Source organism: Akebia trifoliata, unplaced genomic scaffold, assembly GCF_017979445.1.
Source record: "Akebia trifoliata isolate Shusen 1 unplaced genomic scaffold, ASM1797944v1 Contig00307, whole genome shotgun sequence".
Classification (NCBI taxonomy): Eukaryota; Viridiplantae; Streptophyta; class Magnoliopsida; order Ranunculales; family Lardizabalaceae; genus Akebia; species Akebia trifoliata.
In genome coordinates, this window is record NW_028236954.1 from 6,945 (window position 1) to 31,589 (window position 24,645).

General features: G+C 33.2%; 4 protein-coding genes and 1 pseudogene across 8 annotated transcripts; 3 read left to right on the top strand and 2 right to left on the bottom strand.

Annotated features, from left to right (window-relative positions):
• Positions 1-294: 294 nt before the first annotated feature.
• On the top strand, positions 295-2,865 carry LOC147381667 (uncharacterized). Of its 2 annotated transcripts, XM_086430107.1 has the most exons (3): positions 295-454; positions 2,105-2,532; positions 2,634-2,852. In XM_086430107.1, the coding sequence occupies exons 1-2, from the start codon at positions 367-369 to the stop codon at positions 2,518-2,520; spliced, it is 504 nt and encodes a 167-aa protein (XP_086286233.1). In that variant the 5' UTR covers positions 295-366; the 3' UTR covers positions 2,521-2,532; positions 2,634-2,852. The 2 variants fall into 2 exon arrangements, with proteins under 2 accessions (XP_086286233.1, XP_086286231.1); XM_086430105.1 differs by having other exon boundaries at positions 295-2,532; positions 2,634-2,865.
• A 2,501-nt stretch (positions 2,866-5,366) lies between these two features.
• LOC147381668 (uncharacterized) lies at positions 5,367-8,163 on the top strand. Of its 3 annotated transcripts, XM_086430104.1 has the most exons (3): positions 5,373-5,752; positions 7,403-7,830; positions 7,930-8,163. In XM_086430104.1, exons 1-2 carry the CDS (start codon positions 5,665-5,667, stop codon positions 7,816-7,818), a joined length of 504 nt encoding a protein of 167 aa, XP_086286230.1. In that variant the 5' UTR covers positions 5,373-5,664; the 3' UTR covers positions 7,819-7,830; positions 7,930-8,163. The 3 variants fall into 3 exon arrangements, with proteins under 3 accessions (XP_086286229.1, XP_086286228.1, XP_086286230.1); XM_086430103.1 differs by having other exon boundaries at positions 5,367-7,830; positions 7,933-8,163; XM_086430102.1 differs by having other exon boundaries at positions 5,369-7,830.
• Positions 8,164-9,548: 1,385 nt separating this feature from the next.
• On the bottom strand, positions 9,549-10,977 carry LOC147381669 (pentatricopeptide repeat-containing protein At1g59720, chloroplastic/mitochondrial-like; annotated as a pseudogene).
• Positions 10,978-12,245: 1,268 nt separating this feature from the next.
• On the bottom strand, positions 12,246-12,940 carry LOC147381670 (receptor-like protein EIX2). Its single transcript, XM_086430101.1, has 2 exons — positions 12,520-12,940; positions 12,246-12,328 (listed from the first exon to the last, which is right to left on the bottom strand). The coding sequence occupies exons 1-2, from the start codon at positions 12,938-12,940 to the stop codon at positions 12,246-12,248; spliced, it is 504 nt and encodes a 167-aa protein (XP_086286227.1).
• Positions 12,941-20,738: 7,798 nt separating this feature from the next.
• Positions 20,739-23,325, top strand: LOC147381671 (uncharacterized). Of its 2 annotated transcripts, XM_086430099.1 has the most exons (3): positions 20,739-20,866; positions 22,520-22,948; positions 23,049-23,325. In XM_086430099.1, the coding sequence occupies exons 1-2, from the start codon at positions 20,779-20,781 to the stop codon at positions 22,930-22,932; spliced, it is 501 nt and encodes a 166-aa protein (XP_086286225.1). In that variant the 5' UTR covers positions 20,739-20,778; the 3' UTR covers positions 22,933-22,948; positions 23,049-23,325. The 2 variants fall into 2 exon arrangements, with proteins under 2 accessions (XP_086286225.1, XP_086286226.1); XM_086430100.1 differs by lacking the exon at positions 20,739-20,866 and having other exon boundaries at positions 21,368-22,948; positions 23,049-23,293.
• Positions 23,326-24,645: the final 1,320 nt, after the last annotated feature.

Sequence of the window (24,645 nt, forward strand, 5' to 3'; positions counted from 1 at the left end):
TTAACGCAGCCGATATTAGATGACTCCAACGAGTCAAATTGTTTTGGCCCTTGTCAAGATTGAGTTGACACATCCTCTTCTTGGACACCTCAAATCCTTAAGATTTATTTGTAATGTTTACATTTGAAACGTTGGTATTTTTACCATAGGAACAGTTATACATATTTCTCAAGAATCCAATTTGGTTCTTGGTCTTGAAAAGAAAAAGAACAAAGAACAAATAAAAGAAAGCAAACTACTTTCCTCACCCAGCAATTTAAGTATTGATTCTTTACCCTAATCCATACTCTTCACTACCAACCCTGAATTATATTTGAGGAGAAGAAGTATAGCAAAACTTAATCTGGTGAATCCAAAGAAGGAAAAATGGAGAAACTAGTTTGTTTGAATGTAACGTTGGATGATCAAAAGTATACTTCCCCAATGCCAATAATTGGCCTATACATAGCGGCAGGTACTTTTGTATGTTTTCTGTTTATGGTATATGATGTATTTCATGGATTATGTCGTAGGAAGCCATGGATACCATGTAAATTATTCTCACTCAACTCCCTTACACTTTCTCTTCTTGCAATTGCTTCAAAACTCCCAATAGATCTCACCACCCCAATGCCTTCTGTTCATGACCAACTGTCCAAGCTTAGTGGCACTGTCTTAATATGCATCTCCATGTGTGTTTTCTATCCTTCAATTGCAAGTCAAAGTGACTCTGAACGCCTTTCAAACATGCTTTCCTTGAGCATCTTCGTAGTTACTGTTGTTGTGAATGTTTGTATGCAAATGGTCACTGGTGTGGTCTACTTGTTCATAGTAGAACATGTCATAATCATTTCATTCATGCTACTGGTGCTCCCAGTGTTGTGGTCTGCTTCAGATTTTGGCAGAGTTTATTTCCGCTTTTCTAACCCTTTTGATGAACTTAAAACAACAGATCCTCAAAATTCAGAGAATAAGAGTATGATACATATATTAAAGTCATTTTATAAATCTAGTTGTAAACAAAGTCCTGATTTGGTCCTCTTTGATTCTCCAATGTCCTGCATAACTATATGCATGCTTTCTACAATTTCTTCACTAGTTCTATTACAGGCTGCACTTCGATCATTTGTTCTTAAGAAGGTGGACTTTCGGTGTGGAATTTCTGATTATAAATGGTCAATGTGGATGGTGCTTGTGACTCAGATTCTCACTGTTCTAGTAGGGAGTATAGTCACCATATTTAGAGGGTTGTTGGTACTCAAAAAATTTGATTTTGGTAGAGAAACATATGTTTTAGATTTTTTACCAGCTTTGTCAAAGTTCGACAGTTTTTCTACTTGGGTTTCATCAACTTTGTCAAAGCTTCGCATTATTTCATTCTTCAAACTCTTTAGAATAGGTTTCATGATCCTCTTTCAAACCATTGAGAGGAATGTTCTTATGGTATTGTTCATAGTGCACGTGATCATGTCCTACGTGGCTTCTCTCTTATATCAGATGCTCAAGATACCTTTTATCCTTGCCAATCAAATTATCAAAATCTGCTTTGGTGAAAAAAGAAATGATGAAGGCAGAGCCCCAATGGATATCGCGGAATGGATAGAGAGAAACTGTGAGGTAGACATTGATAGATGGATGGAGAAATATAAAAGAAGTTCCCCAATTGATAATCTCATCCAAGTTCTTTCCAAAACTTCTAAATCTGAAGAGCCATTTACCAATAAAGTATCTTGTCTTTCAGTGGTAATTTTTGTCCGAATAGCCACAGTTGCATTACCAAGTTCCCTTAGTGCTACTCTAATCCGTACATTAGAGGAAGCCTTTGAAATCATTTATTTCATTCAAAAGAAAGAGGTTTCCACAAGTGAAGAAAAATATAGCCTTGTAGTGGCTAAAAATCTGTGGATAAATAAGAACAATACCTGTCATTGGTTCCATAGGAAATTCATTAAACCGTCGGTAGAGAAATTTTATTCACATTTGTCTAAGGAATCTAATGATGGGTATTTTGAGTGTCAACCTAAACCTCAATTGGACTTACGTTGTGCACTTGGGTTTATTGAAGAATTAAAAGAAATAATTCATGGAACTTCCTTTTGGACATTTGAAGAAGGTACTTATGCAGGTATTGAAATACTAAACGTCTGTGAATTGATCATCAGACAAAGGCCACAGCAAACATACTCATCAATCGACGGACTATTCAAACACATGGAGCAACTATTTGTGGACATGTTACACTTTTTCCTCTCTCAACTCCCACTTTCCATATTCAAGCATCTTGTTGAGAGCACTGTTAAACAACGTGAGGAAAGAGCAAGACTTGTGTTAAAATTCCTTTGCAAACTGGAACCATTAGAGTACAAAGTCCATTGGTCATTTCCTGACAGAACTGGTATCACGAGCTTGATAAATACTCAAGTTCCAGTCTTAGATACTCAGAGTACCGAACAAGTGGGAGGCAATGTAGATGATGCAGATGTCGTTCAACATGTTGCTCGTCGAGCAATTGATAGTGATGAAATTGAGGAGCTCGTTTAATAAGCATGGAATGTAAGTACCTTTTTTAAACTTATATCCTATGATTAGTTTAATGATTAGTTTTTTTTATTGTCTTTAGAACCATTATTTTGAATAATTTCTTTTCTAATTAGGAGAATCAAAAGAAGGGGAAGGTCTTGCTCTGATTTGAACTCTCCAATAAGCATGAAGTCAAGAGCAACTTCAAGAAAATATTAGAAGCATTCTGATACCTCATCGCCTTGAAGCTTGAAGAATTTAAAAAGTTATTCTGCTTGTTTAGAAAATTCTAGAAATGTTCAATTTCTTCTTCTAGTCTTGTGTAAAGATCTCTGCTGTAATCTGTTATAATTAGTTTTACAATTTTATATTATAAATTATATCTATTTTCTTGCTTAGCAACAAAAAAAATATAAAGTAAGAAAGGGGAAGCCCTTAATTTACAAGTCCAAAAGAAGGCAAAGACAGACTTTTCTGACTTCCCTCCATAATCCCCAATTCATTAGACACCAAGGAATGTTCTTACCCTTTAGACCCTCCACAATCAACTTTAAGTCCAATTCAATAATTAAATTTATGCCACAAAGATTGATTAATTCAAGAGCTGAGACCACAGTACAACATTCAGGAAAACTGTTGGTGCCCAAATAAGAATGCTTGAAGGTAGTCTTATATAGACCATCTCGTTCATAAAGAGTCCACTGGGCAGCCGACCATGAATACATTTTCACCCAAATGTAATCATTTTAGTTGTCGGCCCCTAAATTCCAAAGAAGTCTCCATTTAATATTATGAGATCCTTTTATTCTGACTGAATCTTCAAGCATTTGTTTTCATTTGCTAGTTTGATAAATACTCAAGTTCCACTCATAGATACTTAGATTTAATGTCTACGTGGCACAAGTATATTGGACTTTAAACTTTCTTGAGCTACTAACCAAGCTGTGAGAAAGTACAATAAATGCACTTTGGAAATTGGAATCTGTGAGTATTTTGATAAAAAATAAATTTTTAAGGGAATTTTGATACAAAATCCAATTTTCAAAGTTTATTTATTTAACTTTAGATTAATCTATTTTAATCTTCAAACCTAAAGAATAAGAGAGAATTTTTAAAGTTTAAGATGATGAGATTTTATTTAGATAAAAAATTCAAGGATTTTCTACCGAGAAAACTAAAAAAATAAGAGAGGATATTTGATTGATATATTGGAATTTGAAAATCTCCTAAAACTAAAGACCAATTCTTGGTATGATTGTTTGGTGAACTCTCCCTCCTCCAATACAGTTCAAAGAGAAGAGAAGTGAAGGTAAGAGATGTGGGTCTTGACAAAGAAGAGAAAGAAGGTACGCTGATTTTTTATTTTTTATTTTTAATTAAATAAGGTACGAGAAATTTTAAAGTCCAATAATAAAGTGCCACATAGACACCTGATCTAAATATAGAAACGGACATATGAGAAAACATATGTAAAAACAATGTAACATTAATAAATTTTTAAAATAGGGGTTAGAAATTTTGGATTGAGCTGATTTTTTGTGATGATGATCTCTATGATGGGAAGATCATCAAAAAAAAAAAAAAATCAGTCCAATCTGAAATTTCTAACCCCATTAAAAGTGATTTAGAATGTGGACCATCGATTTTTTATCAATTTTTGTCAATAATTTGTAAATCACTTTTGATGGATTTAGAAGTTTCTTTCAGCTCAATCCAAAACAAAAGGTTCTGCTTTATACACATTTATACAAAAATTTCAAAAATAAATAAAGCTATCATATACGCATTGATGCCAAAAGGTAGCATCCTTTAGAGATTGGAGAAAATATGATGGGGCTTCAAAATTTTAATAGGAAAAAAGAGACAGAAACAAGGAAAGCTATGAGATCACAATTGTGTAGTTTAAACAAATTCAACAACAATTTAAACCACCAACCTGATCAAGACTATGTTTAGGCACATGGACTTCTTACGTTCCAATCATATATGTAGACAGTTTAATGTCCCATTTCTTCTCATCAACTCTAGAAGGTTATGAAGCATCTTTATGACGTTGTTCCAACAAAATATTTATCACAAAAATTAATTAAGGGCATAACTAAAATTAATCTCTATTTTTTTTATATTTTTATTTACAATAGGTGATATTTATTATTGATGGAAAAGATATATTAATTGAGGCTGTTTTACCAAATCATGCAATGAAATTTGCAAAAAACCCAAAACAGTAGACTAGTCATTTTAATTTTGAAAACAGTAAATTACCATTTACGGAATTAATTTTTTTTTGTAAAGTGGGGGAAAAATTTACTCTCTTAAAAAACAGAACTTTTTCTTAACTATTTTATAGAATAGGAAAAAATTTCTCACTTCAACCAAAATGTTTTAATTACGAAAACTGTAATTTATTGTTTTTTGAAATAAAAATGAATGGTCTTCTGTTTTGGGAATTTTTCAATTTTTTCTTTTACCTTTTTGGGAATTTCCCGATGAAATAGCATAGAAATTAATATTTGTATAGGCAATACCACTTCAAAAGGAAAAGAAAAAGAAAAACTTTAGACATTAATAAATAATTAGGGTAGTTAATACTAAAAATATAGTGAATAGAGAAACTTACCAAGCAAAAGAGAAAGCTTAAAGAAAGAGAGTAAATTAATTCCTTTTTAAAGTAAAAAGGAACTGATTAAGAACCAGTAATTGATACGAATCTAGAATTGGAGCTGTTTAAAGTAAAAAAAAAAAAAAATTGATGAGAACAGTAAAATTTTGGTTCCATTAATTTGAGAACTAAGAACAGTAACCAAAATCAATAAAATTTAATGCTTCTGTCTTGATTTATGAATCAAACCAAAACAAATTCAGTAACACCTCTAATTTAGGAAAAATAGATGATAAGAAGAATTGTTTGTTGAACCCAAAGAAATGTAAATGACCAATCATTCAATAAATTTTATGAATAATGCTGTATTGACCTCAAAGATTGACCTCATTTTGTATGCTTCTGATGTGGAAGTGTGTACAAACCATATCCATTCATTCCTTATCCAACAATGTAAGTATCGATTCTTTACCTTAATCCATACTCTTCACTACCAACCCTGAATAATATTTAAGGAGAAGAAGAATAGTAAAACTTAATCTGGTGAATCCAAAGAAGGAAAAATGGAGAAACAAGGTTGTTTGAATGTAACGTTGGATGATCAAAATTATTCTTCCCCAGTGCCAATAATTGGTCTATACATAGTGGCAGGTACTCTTGTATGTGTTCTATTTATGGTGTGTGATGTATTTCATGGATTATATCGTAGGAAGCCATGGATACCATGTAAATTATTCTCACTCAATTCCCTTACACTCTCTCTTCTTGCAATTGCTTCAAAACTCCCAACAGATCTCACCACCCCAATGCCTTCTGTTCATGACCAACTGTCCAAGCTTAGTGGTACTGTCTTAATATGTGTCTCCATGTGTGTTTTCTTTCCTTCACTTGGAAGTCAGAGTGACTCTGAATGCCTTTCAAACATGCTTTCCTTGAGCATATTCGTAGTTACTGTTGTTGTGAATGTTTGTATGCAAATGGTCACTGGTGTGATCTTCGTGTTCATAGTAGAACATGTCATAATCATGTCACTCATGCTACTGTTGCTCACAGTGTTGTGGTTTGCTTCGGATTTTGGCAATTGTATGTCTATTTCCTCCTCTTCTAACCCTGTTGATGAACTTATAAAAAGTGATCCTCAAAATTCAGAGAATAAGAGTATGATACATATATTGAAGTCATTTTATAAATCTAGTTCTAAACAAAGCCCTGAATTGGTCTTCTTTGTTTCTCCAATGTCCTTAACTATATGCATGCTTTCTACACTAGTTCTATTACAGGCTGCACTTCGATCATTTGTTCTTAAGAAGGTGGACTTTCAGTGTGGAGTTTCAAACTATAAATGGTCAATGCGGATGGTGGTTGTGACTCAGATTCTCACTGTTCTAGTAGGGAGTATAGTCACCATTTTTAGAGGTTTGTTGGTACTCAAAGAATTTGATGTTTCAATGGGTAGAAAAACATATGTTTTACATTTTTTACCAGCTTTGTCAAAGTTCGACAGTTTTTCTACTTGGGTTTTATCAACTTTGTCAAAGCTTCGTATTATTTCATTCTTCAAAATCTTTAGAAAAGGTTTCATGATCCTCTTTCAAACCATAGAGAGCAATGATCTTATGGTATTGTTCATAGTGCACGTGATTATTACTATAGTGGCTTATCTCTTTTATCAGATGCTCAAGATACCTTTTATCCTTGCCAATCAAATTATCAAAATCTGTTTTGGTGAAAAAAGAAATGATGAAGGCAGAGCCCCTATGGATATCGCGGAATGGATAGAGAGAAACTGTGAGGTAGACATTGATAGATGGATGGAGAAATATAAAAGAAGTTCCCCAATTGATAATCTCATCCAAGTTCTTTCCAAAACTTCTAAATCTGAAGAGCCATTTACCAATAAAGTATCTTGTCTTTCAGTGGTAATCTTTGTCCGAATAGCCACAGTTACATTACCAAGTTCCCTTAGTGCTACTCTAATCCGTACATTAGAGGAAGCCTTTGAAATCATTTATTTCATTCAAAAGAAAGAGATTTCCACAAGTGAAGAAAAAAATAGCCTTGTAGTGGCTAAAAATCTGTGGATAAATAAGAACAATACCTGTCATTGGTTCCATAGGAAATTCATTAAACCGTCGGTAAAGAAATTTTATTCACATTTGTCCAAGGAATCTAATGATGGGAGTTTTGAGTGTCAACCTCAACCTCGATTGGACTTACGTTGTGCACTTGGGTTTATTGAACAAATAAAAGAAAGATGTGATGGAACTTCCTTTTTTACATATGAAGAAGGTTATTATGCAGTTAGTGAACTACAAAACGTCTGTGGACTGATCATCGGACAAAGGCCACAGCAAACATACTCATCAAACGATGGACTATTCAAACACATGGAGCAACTATTTGCGGACATGTTGCACTTTTTCCTCTCTCAACTCCCACTTTCCATATTCAAGCATCTAGTTGAGAGCACTGCTAAACAACGTGAGGAAAGAGCAAGACTTGCGTTAAAATTCCTTTGCAAACTGGAACCATTAGAGTACAAAGTCCATTGGTCATTTCCTGACAGAACTGGTATCACTAGCTTGATAAATACTCAAGTTCCAGTCATAGATACTCAGAGTACTGAACAAGTGGGAGGCAATGTAGATGACGCAGATGTCGTTCAACATGTTGCTCATCGAGCAATTGATAGTGATGAAATTGAGCAGCTCGTTTAATAAGCATGGAATGTAAGTGCCTTTTTTAAACTTATATCCTATGATTAGTTTAATGATTACTTTTTTATTGTCTTTAGAACCATTATTTTGAATAATTTCTTTTCTAATTAGGAGAATCAAAAGAAGGGGAAGGTCTTGCTCTGATTTGGACCCTCCAATAAGCATGAAGTCAAGAGCAACTACAAGAAAATATTAGAAGCATTCTGATACCTCATAGCCTTGAAGTTTGAAGAATTTAAAGGTTATTCTGTTTGTTTAGGAAATTCTAGAAATGATCAATTTCTTCTACTAGTCTTGTGTAAAGTTCTCTTCTGTAATCTATTATGGGTATGCCCCTTAAATTTAGTTTTACACTTTTATATAATAAATTATATCTATTTTCTTGCTTGGCAACACAAAAAAAAAAAAAAAATTATAAAAGCTTAAAAAGGGAATGTCCCTTAATTTACAAGTCCAAAAGAAGGCAAAGCAAGGTAATCTTCAAATAAAAGCTTTCTTCGCTAGAAGACCGCTCTTCTCCAGAATTCGAAAAAGAAAGAGACGCTTCTGACTACCTTCCATAATCGCCAATTCATAAGACACCACGTTACCATCGCTTTGCATACGTTTCACTTCCCAAACAATATCCGAGTGAGCTCTTCGAATACAGCAAAACTACATATCAAGACACCAAGGAATGTTCTTACCCTTTAGATCCTCCACAATCAGCTTTAAGTCCAATTCAATAATTAAATTCATGCCACAAAGATTGATTAATTCAAGAGCTGAGACAACAGTACAACATTCAGGAAAACTGTTGATGCCCAAATAAGAAAGCTTGAAGGAAGCTTATATAGACCATCTCTTCGATAAAGAGTAAACTGGGCAGCGACCATGAATACATTTCCACCCAAATGAAATCATTTTAGTTGTCGGCCCCTAAATTCCAAAGAAGTCTCCATTTAATACTATGAGATCCTTTTATTCAAACTAATTATTCAAACTGATTATTCATGCGTTTGTTTTCATTTGGAAATGAATTTGTCAATCAAAATAAGATCCATTCAAGAAGCCTTATCCAAAAGAAATGTGGTCACGACAATGACCAAATCAAACAATTATCAACAAACATTCAGCAGTTATTTTGTTGAACGCATGGTAGAGAGAGAGAGAGAGAGAGAGGAATTCCAAATAATAAAGAAATAAAAAGTACATGGATTCGGAAGTCTTTAGCCAAAATGACTAACAATTGTTCTCAATTCAGCCAAAATGGCACAACTACATGAAGATATTCATGGATTCCAAATATTTGATAGCATTGTTATGATGATGAAATAGCTAGTGAATAATTTCCATAAAAGAAATAATAATAGCAAATGACAAAGATTACATAATAGGATGAGAAATTTTATTTCCCCAATTAATAAAAACAACCAATGACCATTTTCTACGCAAGAAATAAACATATAGCCATAAGAATCATATTTTTCCAATTGAAGTGATTCATGTAAACTAGGTCTAATTATTAAAATGAATCAGAACAAGAACTAGAAGGTCTAATCATCCACACTCAATCAATATGTAGGAATCAAATATTAATAACCAAATAATAGACAAATAGTAAAGCAGAATAAAGTGGATCTCATGTTCACAAAATAAATCAGAGATTTCCAATACTTCAAACAAGCAAAAATAACTCGAAAGTATCCCCAAAATCAACCAAAAAAATCAATCAAACACATTGAAAATCCTACAATCCAACACCACATCCCTCAAAGTAACTTTGAAAAATATAAAGGAAAACAATGCTCCTACTGCAGAAGCAGTGGTCTCAGGGGATGTTTTTACAACCATTTTGTCTTCAGGTTCAACTTTGATGATTGAAAGGTACGTATCAGAATTGCGATTGCAAATGAAGAAATTGTCTCTAAATGTTCTTTTTTGTCTCTACATCTCAAAATTTAACATTTGTTTCGAGAGGATTTATATTGCTAATGATTTGATCATTACATTCCAACAAAAGATGTCTTTCTGACCAATTTTGATGAAAACTTTAAAGGCTCTGTCAACATCTCCAGATTTGGCATACATTTCTATAAGAGCAGTCCCTACTATTACTTCCAATTGAAACCAATCTCTTATCAGAAAAAAATGTACCCATTTTCCAAACTCTAGAGCACCTTAATGGGCGGAAGCAGACAGAGCAGAAACAAACGTAAACCCATCCAAATTTACACTTTCTGAGTGCATCCGGACAAATAGATCCAAGGCTTGTTTATATTTCCCATGTTGCATGTAATTTGAAATCATAGAATTTCAAGAAACCACATTCCTTTTGGGCATTTTTTCAAAAAATCTTCTCGTCGTCTCAAAGTCTCCTGAACTAGCATAGGCTCCAACCATGGTAGTCCAAGACACAATGTTCCTCTCTGGCATCCGCTCAAACAAATCTCCCGCATTTTCCACGTCCCCAACTCTGGCATAGCATGAAACCATTGAATTCCAAGAAACAACATCTCTTTCAGGCATCACTTCAAACAATATTCTTGCACTCTCAACTTCGCCTAGATTCACATAGAAAGATATCATTTGATTCCATAATTCCAACGGTTTAAGAATCATACCGTCAAAAATCTTCCGGGCATCACATAATTTCCTATTTCTCACAAAATAACAAAAAGTATCTATCTTTATGTAGAAATTTAGAAGCGAATTTGCAATAGAAGAGATTCATTCGAATCCCACTTTAATAATCTAACAATGTACCTTTCTCCCATCACGTATGGGCAATTGAAAGCATAAACTCTGATCATAGCATTCGAGAGAGTTGTCTCTGGGTGAAACATTTGATCCATTTGGGAGAAGATGAGTTCGGAGTATTCCATCCCTCCAAACTCGGTACTTCGTCAAAGAAATTTAGATGAAATTTCAATATTTTGGTTTAGAGAGGTTGTGATCAGAATGGCATGTATTTGATTCAACTGTTTGAAACTGCATTGCTGCAAAAAATTTGAAATTTTGAAAACTATGGGAGAAGGCATAAATAACGGCAATGAGAGTTTGATAAGGAAATATTAGAAAGAGAAGGGTTCAATAAGTAATTTTCCCTAATTGTTTTTCTTATCGAGAAACTTATCTTGAGAAAGACCATTTTGTTAAGTGGTAAGACCTTGTGAAACTTATTCTAAGGTCTTAGGTTCAAACCTCTTGAACGCCTTATTATGCTAACCACAACTAGGGGTGTCAATGGGTCAGCTCCGGTTCGGTTCCTATGATATATGGAGCTATAAACTTTATATTTTATTGGTTTCGATTCCGATTTTAAAATAAGTGGAACCGAAATCGGAACGATAAAAAATCACAGGTACCCGTTGGTTCTGGTTTTCAATAATCGAATGTGAAAAATTATTTCAAAACCATTATAATATAAAATTTCTTCTAAAAAACAATATATTATTTGTAAAGTATCAACTTAATAATAATTTGTTCAATTAAAATGATGATTTAATAACTTTTATTTTCGAACATTAAAATGTATTCTTTACAAGTAATAAATTTAAAAAGAAATGACTCTTCTTAAATTCAAATATGTAGTTTATATGAAATTTGAAGAATTTTATATCATATATGTTAATTTTAAAATATAGGATTACCTTGAATCATATATAATGTAAAAATAAATGATAAAATAAATCGATTCTGACTACTCACGGGTACCCATCAGATAGAACCTAATGGTTCCGGTTCCTATCTGTTCGGTTCCATATTAGACTCGACTCTAATCAATTCCAATAAAAAGAGAACCGGAATCAGGGTTTTCGATTTCGATTCTGGTTCGGTTCTAGGTAAATGGGTACCCATTGACACCCCTAACTACAACCCCCACTAAAAAAAAAAAAAAAAAAAAAAAAAAAAAAAAAAAAAAAAAAAAGAGAAACAAGTTTGGTAAACTACAACCCCCATAAATGCATAAAAAATTTCACCTACAAATATCATCATGTAATTTGGTAAACTAGTTGGCACGTGCGCTTTTAGAAACAAGTTGAAAAAATTTTAGTAATTTAAGGGATTACTTTAAAATTTTCAAATAAATAATCTAACTATATAAGATCTTTTTATTTATTTATAATTAATATAGGCAGAGCATAAAATTTGTCTCTAGAAATCTACCTAAATTAGTTTTATGGTATTAAAATAGAGTATAGACTTTGTCCTTCACATCCTTGATAAATCGAAAATAAGCGAATCTCCGAGTCCTCTTGAATGCCAAAACACCAAACACACCCCAAAAGCCCACCAGGACTCCAAGTGCATTGCTTATATAAAAGCTTTCCATTTCAATCCAATGGGCATCTTTACCATCTTCTACTCCATCACCATCATCAGAATCTCGAGATGCTTCACCTCGTGTGCAGTTCACAATGAATAGAGGTCCACAAAATCCTTGGTTACCCATATAGCTGGACTAGTTGAAGCTTTGGAGCTGAGTGCTCGATGGAATTCATGACACCAATCTTCTCAGGGATTTTCCCTGTCAAACAATTATTAGACAAGTTTAAGGATATCAGTCCCAAAAGATTTGTTAGCTCTTCAGGAATCTCTCCCGACAAATTATTGTTTGAAAGGTCTATGTTGGGCCCTCAAGGTGGTTTGACTGCAAGAAAATTGATCTAGTTGTGGGAAATGTTTAGAAAGGAAAATTGGTTAGACAAATTCCAAAACCAAGTGGGAATGGTAACTGAAATTCCAGGGTCAGATTATCAAGTGATCTGAGGAACTTTGGAATGCGAATTCCACCAAGATAATTAAGGCTTATGTCCAAGTAATTCAGATATTTCAACTCCAACAGAGAAGGACTTAATGTACCACCCAACGTTGATACACCTCTTAGGTTTAGGCCAACAACAAGATGGGTGGTGTTGTGGCAATGTACATCTTTCCATGTCTTACAACAATCTTCACCAGAAGACCAAGAGGAGAGCAGATTTGAAGGATCTTTGAGACCTTGTTTGAACCTCAACAGAGCTTGTCTCTCTCTTTGTGTGCAAAGTACATCTAGATATGAAAATGAACCGAAATTGGACTTGATATTGGTGTTGGCAATGAAGAAAAGCCCTAGAAGAAGAACTATGGATGTATCCATGATGAATAACTATTACTAATTAGAGACATGAGAATGTCTCAATAAGATTAGTATTTAGTCCTATGTATAGGCTAAAATGTTCATATATACAACTGTTGTATGTTTACTCAGAAGGACTTTCATAGTCTCAAACATGAGAGAAAAAAAAAAACGGGAAAACATAATTTCCTGGGGATTAGTAAAGTCTCCCATAGGAATTAAATCTAAAAGCATATCTTTAGATAATATTCAGGGACATCACAAACTAGGGCTCGGATTTTATCCGAAATCCGAATCTGATTTTTAGCAGATTTGGTTTCTTCAAGCATATCCAAATTAAAATATGGGCTGATATCCCTAGACCCGAGTTTGATACGGACCTATCCCTATAGTCCAATGATATATTATTTTGTATATTGTATGTTATATTTTTATATTTGGTTAGTATATCATTCATCAAACAAATAAGTATTTGGTGTAGTGGTTAAGGCTTATTCTCAAAAGGGGAGAGCTATTGAGTTCAAATCACATTTAAGCCACATTTTTAATAAATTACTTTATAATGGTTTGAAATTATTTAACCCAAATAAATTAATTCAGTCGGATTGGATTCGGATATGGGTTTAATGAAAGAAAAAAAAAATCGGATATGATTTGATCTAGTCGGATCTGGATTCAAACCCGATTAAAAAATCCGGATATGGATATAGGTAAACACATATCCGGCCCGAACCCGACCCATTTAAGCCCTATCACAAACATTTTGAATGGAGTAAATAGAACATTTTCCATTTGCTACGGTCCTTGTACACTTGAAAGTCACTAGAATCACCCTTTAATTTTTGGTCAGTAGTTCAATATATTGTCTTTAGAAATTGGTTTCGTCCTAGCACAAGAATCATCTTTCAGTAAGAGCTATTTGATTCTTTTAGTCATCTCTGAGTTGTTACCAAATTATCATTTACTATGAACATTTTATGCTACTGCATATACATACTTTGTCAAAGATATCTTCCTTCTCTATATTAATTTCTCAACAACACAAAATAAACCATCATTATCCCTTTTACATAGAGAGAGAGAGAGAGGGTAGCTTTATTTTGACAAAATCCTAGAAAACATTTTAGACAAGGTATTTTGTCTTATATGGGTTAAAAGTTTCATAATGGGCTGACTTTTTGTGAGGATGATCTCTATGTTGAGAAAATCACTTTGACAAAACATCAGCAAATTCTTAAATTTCTAATCCTAGTTTATAAGTTGAAGGATCGTGAACTGTCAATTTTTTACCATTAGTTTGTAACCACCTTTCATGGGATTAGAAGTTTCAGAATTGATTGATTTTTTGTGAGGATGATCTACTCACCATAGAGATCATCCTTGCAAAAAATCAGCCCATTCCGGAACTTTTTAGTCATATGAGACAAAACTTTGTCTACAATTTTGTCAAAATAACCTGACCCATATACATGGATCAGGAACACTGTACACATTTATCTACTCATATATCTACAACGTGCTTTGTCTTATGTGGTCTAAAAGTTTCGGATTGAACTTATTTTTGGTGAGGATGATCTCTATGATGAGAAGATCAGCCTCCCCAAAATCAGCTCAATCTAAAACTTTTAACCTCGTCAAAACTGGTTTACAAAAAATGGACAGTCCACGATTCTTCAACTCATAAATATGGGATTAGAAGTTTTAGAATTAGCTGATTTTTGGTGATGATGATCTTTTCGTCATATAGATCATCCTCACCAAAAATCAGCTCAATCTAAAACTTTTAGCCCACATATGACAAAACATGCTGTAGATATATGTGTACACAGGTCCTAACCCTATATATATATGGGACACGATCCATAGACAATATTCTATATAACGTTTTTTCCTATATGGCAAAACAGTTTTGGAATGGGCTGATTTTTTGTGGGGATTATCTCTATGGTGAGTAGATCATTTTTACAAAAAAATCAGTTGATTTTAAAACTTCTAACCCTATGGAAAGTGGTTACAAACTAATGGTTAAAATGAATAGTACACGATACTTTAACTTGTAAAATGGGGTTAGAAATTTCAGAATGGGCTGATTTTTTGTGAGGATGGTCCCCTAACCATAGAGATCATCCTCACAAAAAATCAGCCCATTCCAAAGCTTTTTTCCCATATAAGACAAAACACGTTGTCTAGAACATTGTTTAGAATGTTTGTCTACAGATCTTGGCCCTAGATATATTAATTTCTTTTTTTTTTCTTTTAGTAATTTTTGTTAAATGAGCATTTAGCCTTTTTTTACATATATTTTTCGATGTTTTACGGTCGTAGACACTTAAAACGAATTCTCTCTACTTACCCATTTGAACTACTATTAGATTTACTTTTGTGGTAGCTCAGGAAGATCTAACTATCTAAATTATTATAGAGAAATTTACCAAAATGGAAAAATTTTCAAACTTATTTATCAAAGCGGAACACTATGTATCTTATTTACTAAAGTAGTAATTTTCATATTTTTCTTCTTCCAAAAGTGAACCAATTTGGGACCAGAATTTCTTCCAAATGTTAGCAATTTTTCCAATGTTCCATAATGTTGTTGAATTGTAAAATGAGCTTAAAAACCAAATAAGAACACAAAATCACACAAAAATATAAACCAAACTAAACTTAAATAAAAACAACTAAAAAACTCTAAAATTAATAAAATATTATACCTAAAAGTGGTTAATTCGTAGGAATAAAACCCACTCATAAAATACCCCCAAACTTAACATTTTGCTAGTCCTCGAGCAAAACAAAAACAGAGAAAAACCTAACTAAGGGAAAGAAATCTAAAACAAAAAAACACAAGTGATGATATTGATCTGACTCTCCACACTTGCCTCAAAGATTACGCAAATTTCACAATTATCAGAAAACTTTAGAAATTGAAACAATTTATATTTTCAACCCCAAATGTCACTCAACCTCACCTTGAACCCCTTCATATGTGCAAACAAGCCCTTATCACTTAATTAGTTTTCACCCCAAATCAGTTTATGCAATCAAGAGTAAACACAGTTGAAAAATTCTTGGAAGTTTTTATGGATGATTTCTTAGTGTTTGGATCCAACTTAGATGGTTGCTTGACCACCTCGAGAAAATCTTACCTAGATATCGAGAGAAGATTTTAGTGCTCAATTGGGATAAATGTCACTTCATGGTAACCTCCTAGATCGTCTTATAACACATTGTCTCAAAAAAAGGAAAATCAAAGTGGATAGAGCAAAGATTGATCTTATTGTTAATCTACCTCCACCAAAAAAAGTCAAGGAATTTTGATCATTTCTGGGACACACAACATTTCATCAAGGATTTTGAAAAAATCACCAAACCTTTGTGTGATTTGTTAGCCAATGACACAACCATTGTTCTATCCACACCTTGCCTGGACACTTTGAGAGGCTCATAATTGAATTAACAACTACACCTATTATTCAACCACCCAATTGGGTTGTGCTTTTGAAGTGATGTGCGACGCTTCCCATAAGCGTTTTTCTAGGACAACGAGTTGACAAATTCCCTCACATTACTCAGCACAAAAGCAAAATGCTCAATGATACCCAACTAACTATTATACCACCAAAAAAAATTACTAGTAGTTGTTTTCACATTGAACAAATTATGATCCTACTTATTTGTGTTTAAGGTGGTGATTTTCAAAGACCATGCTACATTGAAATACCTTCTTACCAAGAAGGATGCCAAAGCAAGGTTAGTCCGATAAATCATATTACTTCAAGAGTTTGACTTCAAAATTCAAGATAAGAAATGATGCAAGAATGTGGTTGCAAAAACCATGTCTATGCTAGTAGTTGAAATAAATTTAGATTCCCTGCTAATCTTCAAAATTTTTTCTAATGAGCAAATCATGTCAATCTCCAGCCTTGACACACCTTGGTATGTGTAGACACCCAATTTTTTGCACTCGACTGATTAATCAACTCGTCAACTTGATTGCAGCGATTCTCGATGATGGATGAATATTCTAAAGTTTTTTATTTGTTACTAGATGTGCTTCCAAAACTCGAATGAAATATTTCATGCAAAAAACCTTATAAACCATACTATGCCAGGAAAATGTGATCCAAAACATAAAAAAAATCATTTTGAAGCTAAAAGAAGTTTTACAAGAAAAATCATTAAAAAAATCAAATTACAAGAATACCCCTAATGTCAAAACACCCATAGAGGCTACATTACATTTAGGAAAATCCTTTCGAATACATAAAATAACAAACTTAAACTAAATAAATTGTTTCAATAATTTCCACAAAAATTGACAAAATTACTAAAATACCCTTCGTGGGTCCATGATCATTTCATTCAAAAATTCATAAGAGACACTAACCAATATTCTAATTGAATTCCTTATGAAAAACTAATTCTGAAACATCCCAAGCCATCAAAAAATAACGTTCCGACGCAAAAACCCTCTTTGAGGGCAAAATGATAATTTTTCAACCCTAAAATTCAAAAATCTGAAACTAATAATTAAAATATTAATTAATTTAAAGTGAAATCTTAATAAGTCAACTTAAAATTTTTAATAAATAAATTCAATTAATTAATCCTATGTGTCAAATTTCAAGTGGTGACACATTTATTTAAGTGGTGCCCACATGATATTTAATAAAGAACCCTCCATCGGAGTCTCAAAAAATTTAAAATAATTTAATAAAGAACCCTCCATTGAGGGTTCTCCAAAATTTAAAAAATTCATTCTATATGAATTAAAAAATTAAAATCCAAATAAAATCACTTGAAATATTATCTAAACAATTTAAAAGATTAGTTAGAACTAGACTCTATCTTAAAGAGCCCTAATCAAATCTTAATCTTATCAATAAAGCTCTTTATAAATGGAATTCTACTACCAAATCTCGGAGGTTTTGAGAAGTCCTAAAATACAAAGGTTAAAAACTTTCCCAAAACCTTAAATCTAGAATCCCCGTACCCATATCTCTTCATAGTTTTGTGTTTCTTTTCTGTTTAGAGTCATCTTTACTTCCTAAACCATAAAATTGGGTGGTGACTCTAAAAAAAAAATTGGATCCACACCCACTGATTGAAACCCTTTCAATGGCGACTCAAATAGGACTTTGATGATCAAATTTGAAATTCTAAAAGATGGTTGCATTGCAAAATTGCTTAAATATTTTTTTGTCTTATTTGACTTTGATTATTTTTGTGTGGATGATAGTGTTGGTATGCCCTTATCTATTTAGTTTTCTTTATTTTTGGACATAATGGCGAAATCGTGTTTAGATTATTTTTTTCCTATATTTTTGTTTCCACTAGGTCGTTTTTTAGCTACCCAAAATATTTAAAGGTCAAATTTTGAGGTTGTAATTGATAAAAATGATGGATTTCGTTATTGCTTAAGAGTGAATAACAATAAAGAGACAGGGAATAACAAAGTGAATAAGGAAAATAAAATAGAGATGGTGCTGCGTCCAATTCGGAAATTCTTGTGTATGTAATACGATTACAAATTTGGAAGTTTTTATACATGCAATATTTTTACCAATTTGAAGATTTTTACCGACTTTGAAATTTTATGCATGTAACATGGTTATTGATTTGGATATTTTTATGCATGTGATATGGTTGCTAGCTTGGAAATTTTGATGCCTATAATATAATTTCATATTTGAAAATTAATTTGAATGTGATGATATGTTTACCAATTTGGAAATTAATTTATATGTGATAATATACTTAACAATTTAGAAATAAATTATGTGCGATGATATTCTTATCAATTTGGAAATTTTTTTATGCCTGTAACCTTTATCATATTAATTATGCATGGGGTGTGTTAATTGGATTTGTCAATTTTCATAAGTCTTGCACGTGACCTCTAGACATTGTATGATTCAAGCTTTTTTAAGTTTATCCTCCCATTTATGCGAAACTCGAGGAATTATATAATTTGAAGGGAAATTTTAGCCTTAGAATTTATTTAGTCAATTTGGCATAAAATGATGATAATGGGTCCCCAAACTGGACCTCCAAATCGATTTGGAATTATTTTGATTTCTATACCTAAATTAAGTGGCGACTCCACATTCTCACAAAAAAAAAAAAAAAAAAATCGCTCAATTTATTCGAGATACTTTTATTTTTAATAAGTAAGAAGTGTCAAGGTGCTTTCAACATGATATTGATATGGGCACGACCCCTCGTGGACTAACTTGTGGTTCCAAGCAATTTTTCATTGTAAAGTTGCTTCACCTAAAGATACTTAATTGTTAGAGCAACAAATCCTTTACTATGTTGATCAAGCTATTGAAGGAAGCACTTCCAAATGGTGAGACCCTACCCAACTCCTATTGCAGGGCTAGAACAAGAATTTGAGACCCAAGGCTTCACTATGTGAGGATTCATGCTTGCAAAAATGATTGTGTCTTATTTTAGGAGGAAAACGAAGACAAAATAAGAGTGTCCATAATGCAAAGAGCCAAGGCACTTGGACTTCTTATGTTCCATCATATATGTAGACAATTTAATATCCCCTTTCTTCTCATCACCTCCAGAAGGCTATGTAGCATCTTAATGACTTTGTTCCAACAAAATATTTACCACAAAAATTAATTAAGGCCACAACTAAAATTAATCTCTATTTTCTTATATTTTAATTTACAATAGGTGATATTTATTATTGATGGAAAAAATATATTAATTAAGGTTGTTTCACCAAATCATGCACTGAAATTTGCAAAAACCCCAAAACAGTAGACCATTCATTTTAATTTCGAAAATAGTAAATTACCGTTTTTGGAATTGAATTTTTTTAGTAAAGTGGGGGAAAAAAATTTAGTGTTTTAGGAAACAAAACTTTTTTCTAACTATTTTATAGAATAGGAAAAAATTTCTAACTTCAACCAAAATGTTTTAATTACGAAAACCCTAATTTATAATTTTTTGAAATAAAATGAATGGTCTACTATTTTGGGAAATTTTCAATTTTACACTTACCTTTTAGGGAGTTTCCCCATGAAATAGCATAGAAATTAATATTTATATAAGCAATGCCACTTCAAAAGGAAAAGAAAAAGGAAAACTTTATATATTAATAAATAATTAGGGTAGTTATTCTCCATTCATGAAGGGATTTGAGATGTTAAAAGGTACAGGGAAGCTTCTTCAACTTTGGGCAATCTCTTATAACAAGTGTTTGTAAGCATGTCATCATTCCCTCCTCTCTATCACTCAATTCCTCCAGCTCAAGCAAACCCCATATAATTAAATATTTTATTTTTGGAAATTTAATCATCCTTTATTGCTAGTGCCACCCCAACCAATCTGTCTTCCCATATACATGAGGCAGATTCTTTGATGAGGTCACTAACCTAATGTCCTACCACACTCCACAGTCTCAGAAAATGAGTTGGATAATTTAAATATTAATTAACATGTAACATTATATAAAATTAAACCAGCTTAATGCGCAGTTTAACTCAGCCGATATTAGATGACTCCAACGAGTCAAATTGTTTTGACCCTTGTCAAGATTGAGTTGACACATCCTCATTTTGGACACCTCAAATCCTTAATATTGATTTGTAACTTTTAAATTTATACCATTGGTATTTCTACCATAGGAATAATTATACATATTTCTCTAGAATCCAATTTGGCTCTTGGTCTAGAAAACAAAAAGAAGAAAGAAGAAAGAAGGAAACCAAACTACTTTCCTTACCCAACAATGTAAGTATTGATTCTTTACCCTAATCCATACTCTTCACTAGCAACCCTGAACTATATTTGAGGAGAAGAAGTACAGCAAAACTTAATCTGGTGAATACAAAGAAGGAAAAATGGAGAAACAAGGTTGTTTGAATGTAACGTTGGATGATCAAAATTATTCTTCCCCAGTGCCAATAATTGGCCTATACATAGCGGCAGGTACTTTTGTATGTGTTCTGTTTGTGGTATATGATGTATTTCATGGATTATGTCGTAGGAAGCCATGGATACCATGTAAATTATTCTCACTCAACTCCCTTACACTTTCTCTTCTTGCAATTGCTTCAAAACTCCCAATAGATCTCACCACCCCAATGCCTTCTGTTCATGACCAACTGTCCAAGCTTAGTGGCACTGTCTTAATATGCGTCTCCATGTGTGTTTTCTTTCCTTCACTTGGAAGTCAGAGTGACTCTGAACGCCTTTCAAACATGCTTTCCTTGAGCATCTTCGTAGTTACTGTTGTTGTGAATGTTTGTATGCAAATGGTCACTGGTGTGATCTTCTTGTTCATAGTAGAACATGTCATAATCATGTCATTCATGCTACTGTTGCTCACAGTGTTGTGGTCTGCTTCAGATTTTGGCAACGTTTATTTCCCCTTTTCTAACCCTCTTGATAGACTTAAAACAAGAGATCCTCAAAATTCAGAGACTAAGAGTATGATACATGTATTGAAGTCATTTTATAAATCTAGTTGTAAACAGAGCCCTGAATTGGTCCTCATTGTTTCTCCAATAGGCTTAACTATATGCATGCTTTCTACACTTTCTTCACTAGTTCTATTACAGGCCGCACTTCGATCATTTGTTCTTAAGAAGGTGGAGTTTCGGTGTGGAGTTTCTGACTATAAATGGTCAATGTCTATGGTGGTCATGACTCAGATCCTCACTGTTCTAGTAGGGAGTATAACCACCATATTTAGAGGGTTGTTGTACCTCAAAGAAGTTGAGAGTGAAATTGATAGTGAAACGGGTGTTTTAGAAGTTTTATCATCTTTGTCAAAGTTTCATATTTTTTATACTTGGGTCCTATCAACTTTGTCAAAGCTTCGCAATATTTCATTCTTCAAAATCTTTAGAATAGGTTTCGTGATCATCTTTCAAACCATTGAGAGGAATGTTCTCATGGTATTGTTCATAGTGCACGTGATTATGTCCTTACTGGCTTTTCTCTTATATTGGATGCTCAAAATACCTTGTAAGTGTGCCAAGCAAATTAGCAAAATCTGTTTTGCTGAAAAAAGAAATGATGAAGGCAGAGTCGATATGGATATCAAGGACTGGATAGATAGAAACTGTGAGGAAGACATTGATAGATGGATGGAGAAATATAAAAGGAGTTCCCCAATTGATAATCTCATCCAAGTTCTTTCCAAAACTTCTAAATCTGAAGAGCCATTTACCAATAAAGTATCTTGTGTTTCAGTGGTAATCTTTGTCCGAATAGCTACAGTTGCATTACCAAGTTCCCTTAGTGCTACTCTAACTCATGCATTAGAGGAGGCCTTTGAAATCATTTATTTCATTCAAAAGAAAGAGATTTCCACGAGTGAAGAAAAAAAAAGCCTTGTAGTGGCTAAAAATCTGTGGATAAATAAGAACAATACCTGTCATTGGTTCCATAGGAAATTCATTAAACCGTCGGTAGAGAAATTTTATTCACATTTGTCTAAGAAATCTAATGATGGGAGTTTTGAGTGTCAACCTCGACCTCAATTAGACTTACCTTGTGCACTTGGGTTTATTGAACAATTAAAAGAAAGATGTCATGAAACTTCCTTTCTTAATTTTGAAGAAGGTCATTATGCAGTTAGTGAAATACAAAAGGTCTGTGCTCTGATCATTGGACAAAGGCCACAGCAAACATACTCATCAATCGATGGACTATTCAAACACATGGAGCAACTATTTGTGGACATGCTGCACTTTTTCCTCTCTCAACTCCCACTTTCCACATTCAAGCATCTTGTTGAGAGCAACGTTAAAAACCGTGAGGAAAGAGCAAGACTTGTGCTAAAATTCCTTTGCAAACTGGAACCATTGGAGTACAAAGTCCACTGGTCATTTCCTGACAGAACTGGTATCACTAGCTTGATAAATACTCAAGTTCCAGTCATAGATACTCAGAGTACCGAACAAGTGGGACGCAATGTAGATGCTGATGTCGCTCGACATGTTGCTCGTCGAGCAATTGATAGTGATGAAATTGAAGAGCTTGTTTGAAAATCATGGAATGTAAGTACTTTTTTTTTTTAGACTTATATTCTATCATTAGTTAGATAATTTCTTTTTTTATTATCTTTAGAACCATTATTTTGAATAATTCCTTTTCTAATTAGGAGAATCAAAAGAAGGGGAAGGTCTTGCTCTGATTTGGACCCTCCAAGAAGCATGAAGTCAAGAGCAACTTCAACAAAATATTAGAAGCATTCTGATACCTCATAGCCATGAAGTTTGGAGAATTTAAAAGGTTATTCTGTTTGTTTAGGAAATTCTAGAAATGATCAATTTCTTCTTCTATTCTTGTGTAAAGTTCTCTCTTGTAATCTGTCATGGGTATGCCCCTTATATTTAGTTTTACAATTTTATATTACAAATTATATCTATTTTCTTGCTTAGCAACAAAAAAAAATATAAAGGTGATCTTCAATAAAAGCTTTCTTCGCTAGAAGACCTCTCTTGTCTAAAATTCGAAAAAGAAAGAGACGTTTCTGACTACCCTCCATAATCGCCAATTCATCGGTCACCAAATTACCATCTCTTTGCATACGTTTCACTTCACAATTTGAGTGAGCTCTTTGAATACAGCAAAACTACATATCAAGACACCAAGGAATGTTCTTACCCTTTAGACCCTCCCCAATCAGCATTAAGTCCAATTCAATAATTAAATTTATGCCACAAAGATTGATTAATTCAAGAGCTGTGACCACGGCATGACATTCAGGAAAACTGTTGCAGCCCAAATAATAATTAAAATAAATAAAATTGCTCCAATAAAACCTCCATTGTTGCTCCTAAAAATACATCCCCAGTTGCTCCTTTACAATGCTTTTGGCTAATTCCAATGTCGGCAAGTCGATTCAGCTCTTCCAATGAGGTCTTTTTCGACAGGTAACAAAGAGCATAAGTTCGAAGAACCATTTACATGTTGAAGCTATGGTCGAATTCACTAAAGGTGTAAAATCATAAAAAATTGCAGCATTCCTCATCAATTAAGTGACCCATAAAATCACCCAAGGAGTCGCCTTAACTGCATGGGAATATTGGGAGCCAATGGACCCCAGCCAAAATGAGTATGAATTTGATAAGGAAGGTAGACATCTATCTCTCAATTTAGTAAGAAAGAACTTCCACAGCTCCTTAGAGAAGCTAAACTTGAAGAATTAGTGATAGAAGTTTCTTCATCATTTTAGCATAAAGCACATCTTCCGTAAAGAGTCCACTGGGCAGAGACCATAAATACATTTCCACCCAAATGTAATCATTTTAGTTGTCGGCCCCTAAATTCCAAAGAAGTCTCCATTTAATACTATGAGATCCTTTTATTCTGACTGAATCTTCAAGCATTTGTTTTCATTTAGAAATGAATTTATCAATCAAAATAAAGATCCATTCAAGAAGCCTTATCCCAAAGAAATGAGGTCATGACAATGACCAAATCAGGCTATCATCAACAAACATTCAGCAGTTATTTTCTTGAACACATGGCAGGGAGAGAGAGGAATCCCAAATAATAAAGAAATAAAATGTACGTGATTCGGAAGTATTTTTTGCCAAAATGACTGACAATTATTCTCAATTCAGCTCAACTTTAACACTAAAGGAGGGAAAAACATATTAATTGAGCTATTGCCGTCCAATTGATAAGTTTGAGATGGATAAGTGGCACAACTACGAAAAAAATAACTAGAAATGCCTTATAAGTGAATGAAT

Bases quoted from the DNA above. Each gene is read 5' to 3' on its own strand.
- LOC147381670 (XM_086430101.1), bottom strand. From the start codon at position 12,940: ATGGATACATCCATAGTTCTTCTTCTAGGGCTTTTCTTCATTGCCAAC. The intron at 12,329-12,519 runs GTTTTGGAATTT...ATTGTTTGACAG, and splicing joins TCAGTTACCATTCCCACTTG to GGAAAATCCCTGAGAAGATT.
- LOC147381667 (XM_086430105.1), top strand. From the start codon at position 367: ATGGAGAAACTAGTTTGTTTGAATGTAACGTTGGATGATCAAAAGTAT.
- LOC147381668 (XM_086430103.1), top strand. From the start codon at position 5,665: ATGGAGAAACAAGGTTGTTTGAATGTAACGTTGGATGATCAAAATTAT.
- LOC147381671 (XM_086430100.1), top strand. From the start codon at position 21,370: ATGATACATGTATTGAAGTCATTTTATAAATCTAGTTGTAAACAGAGC.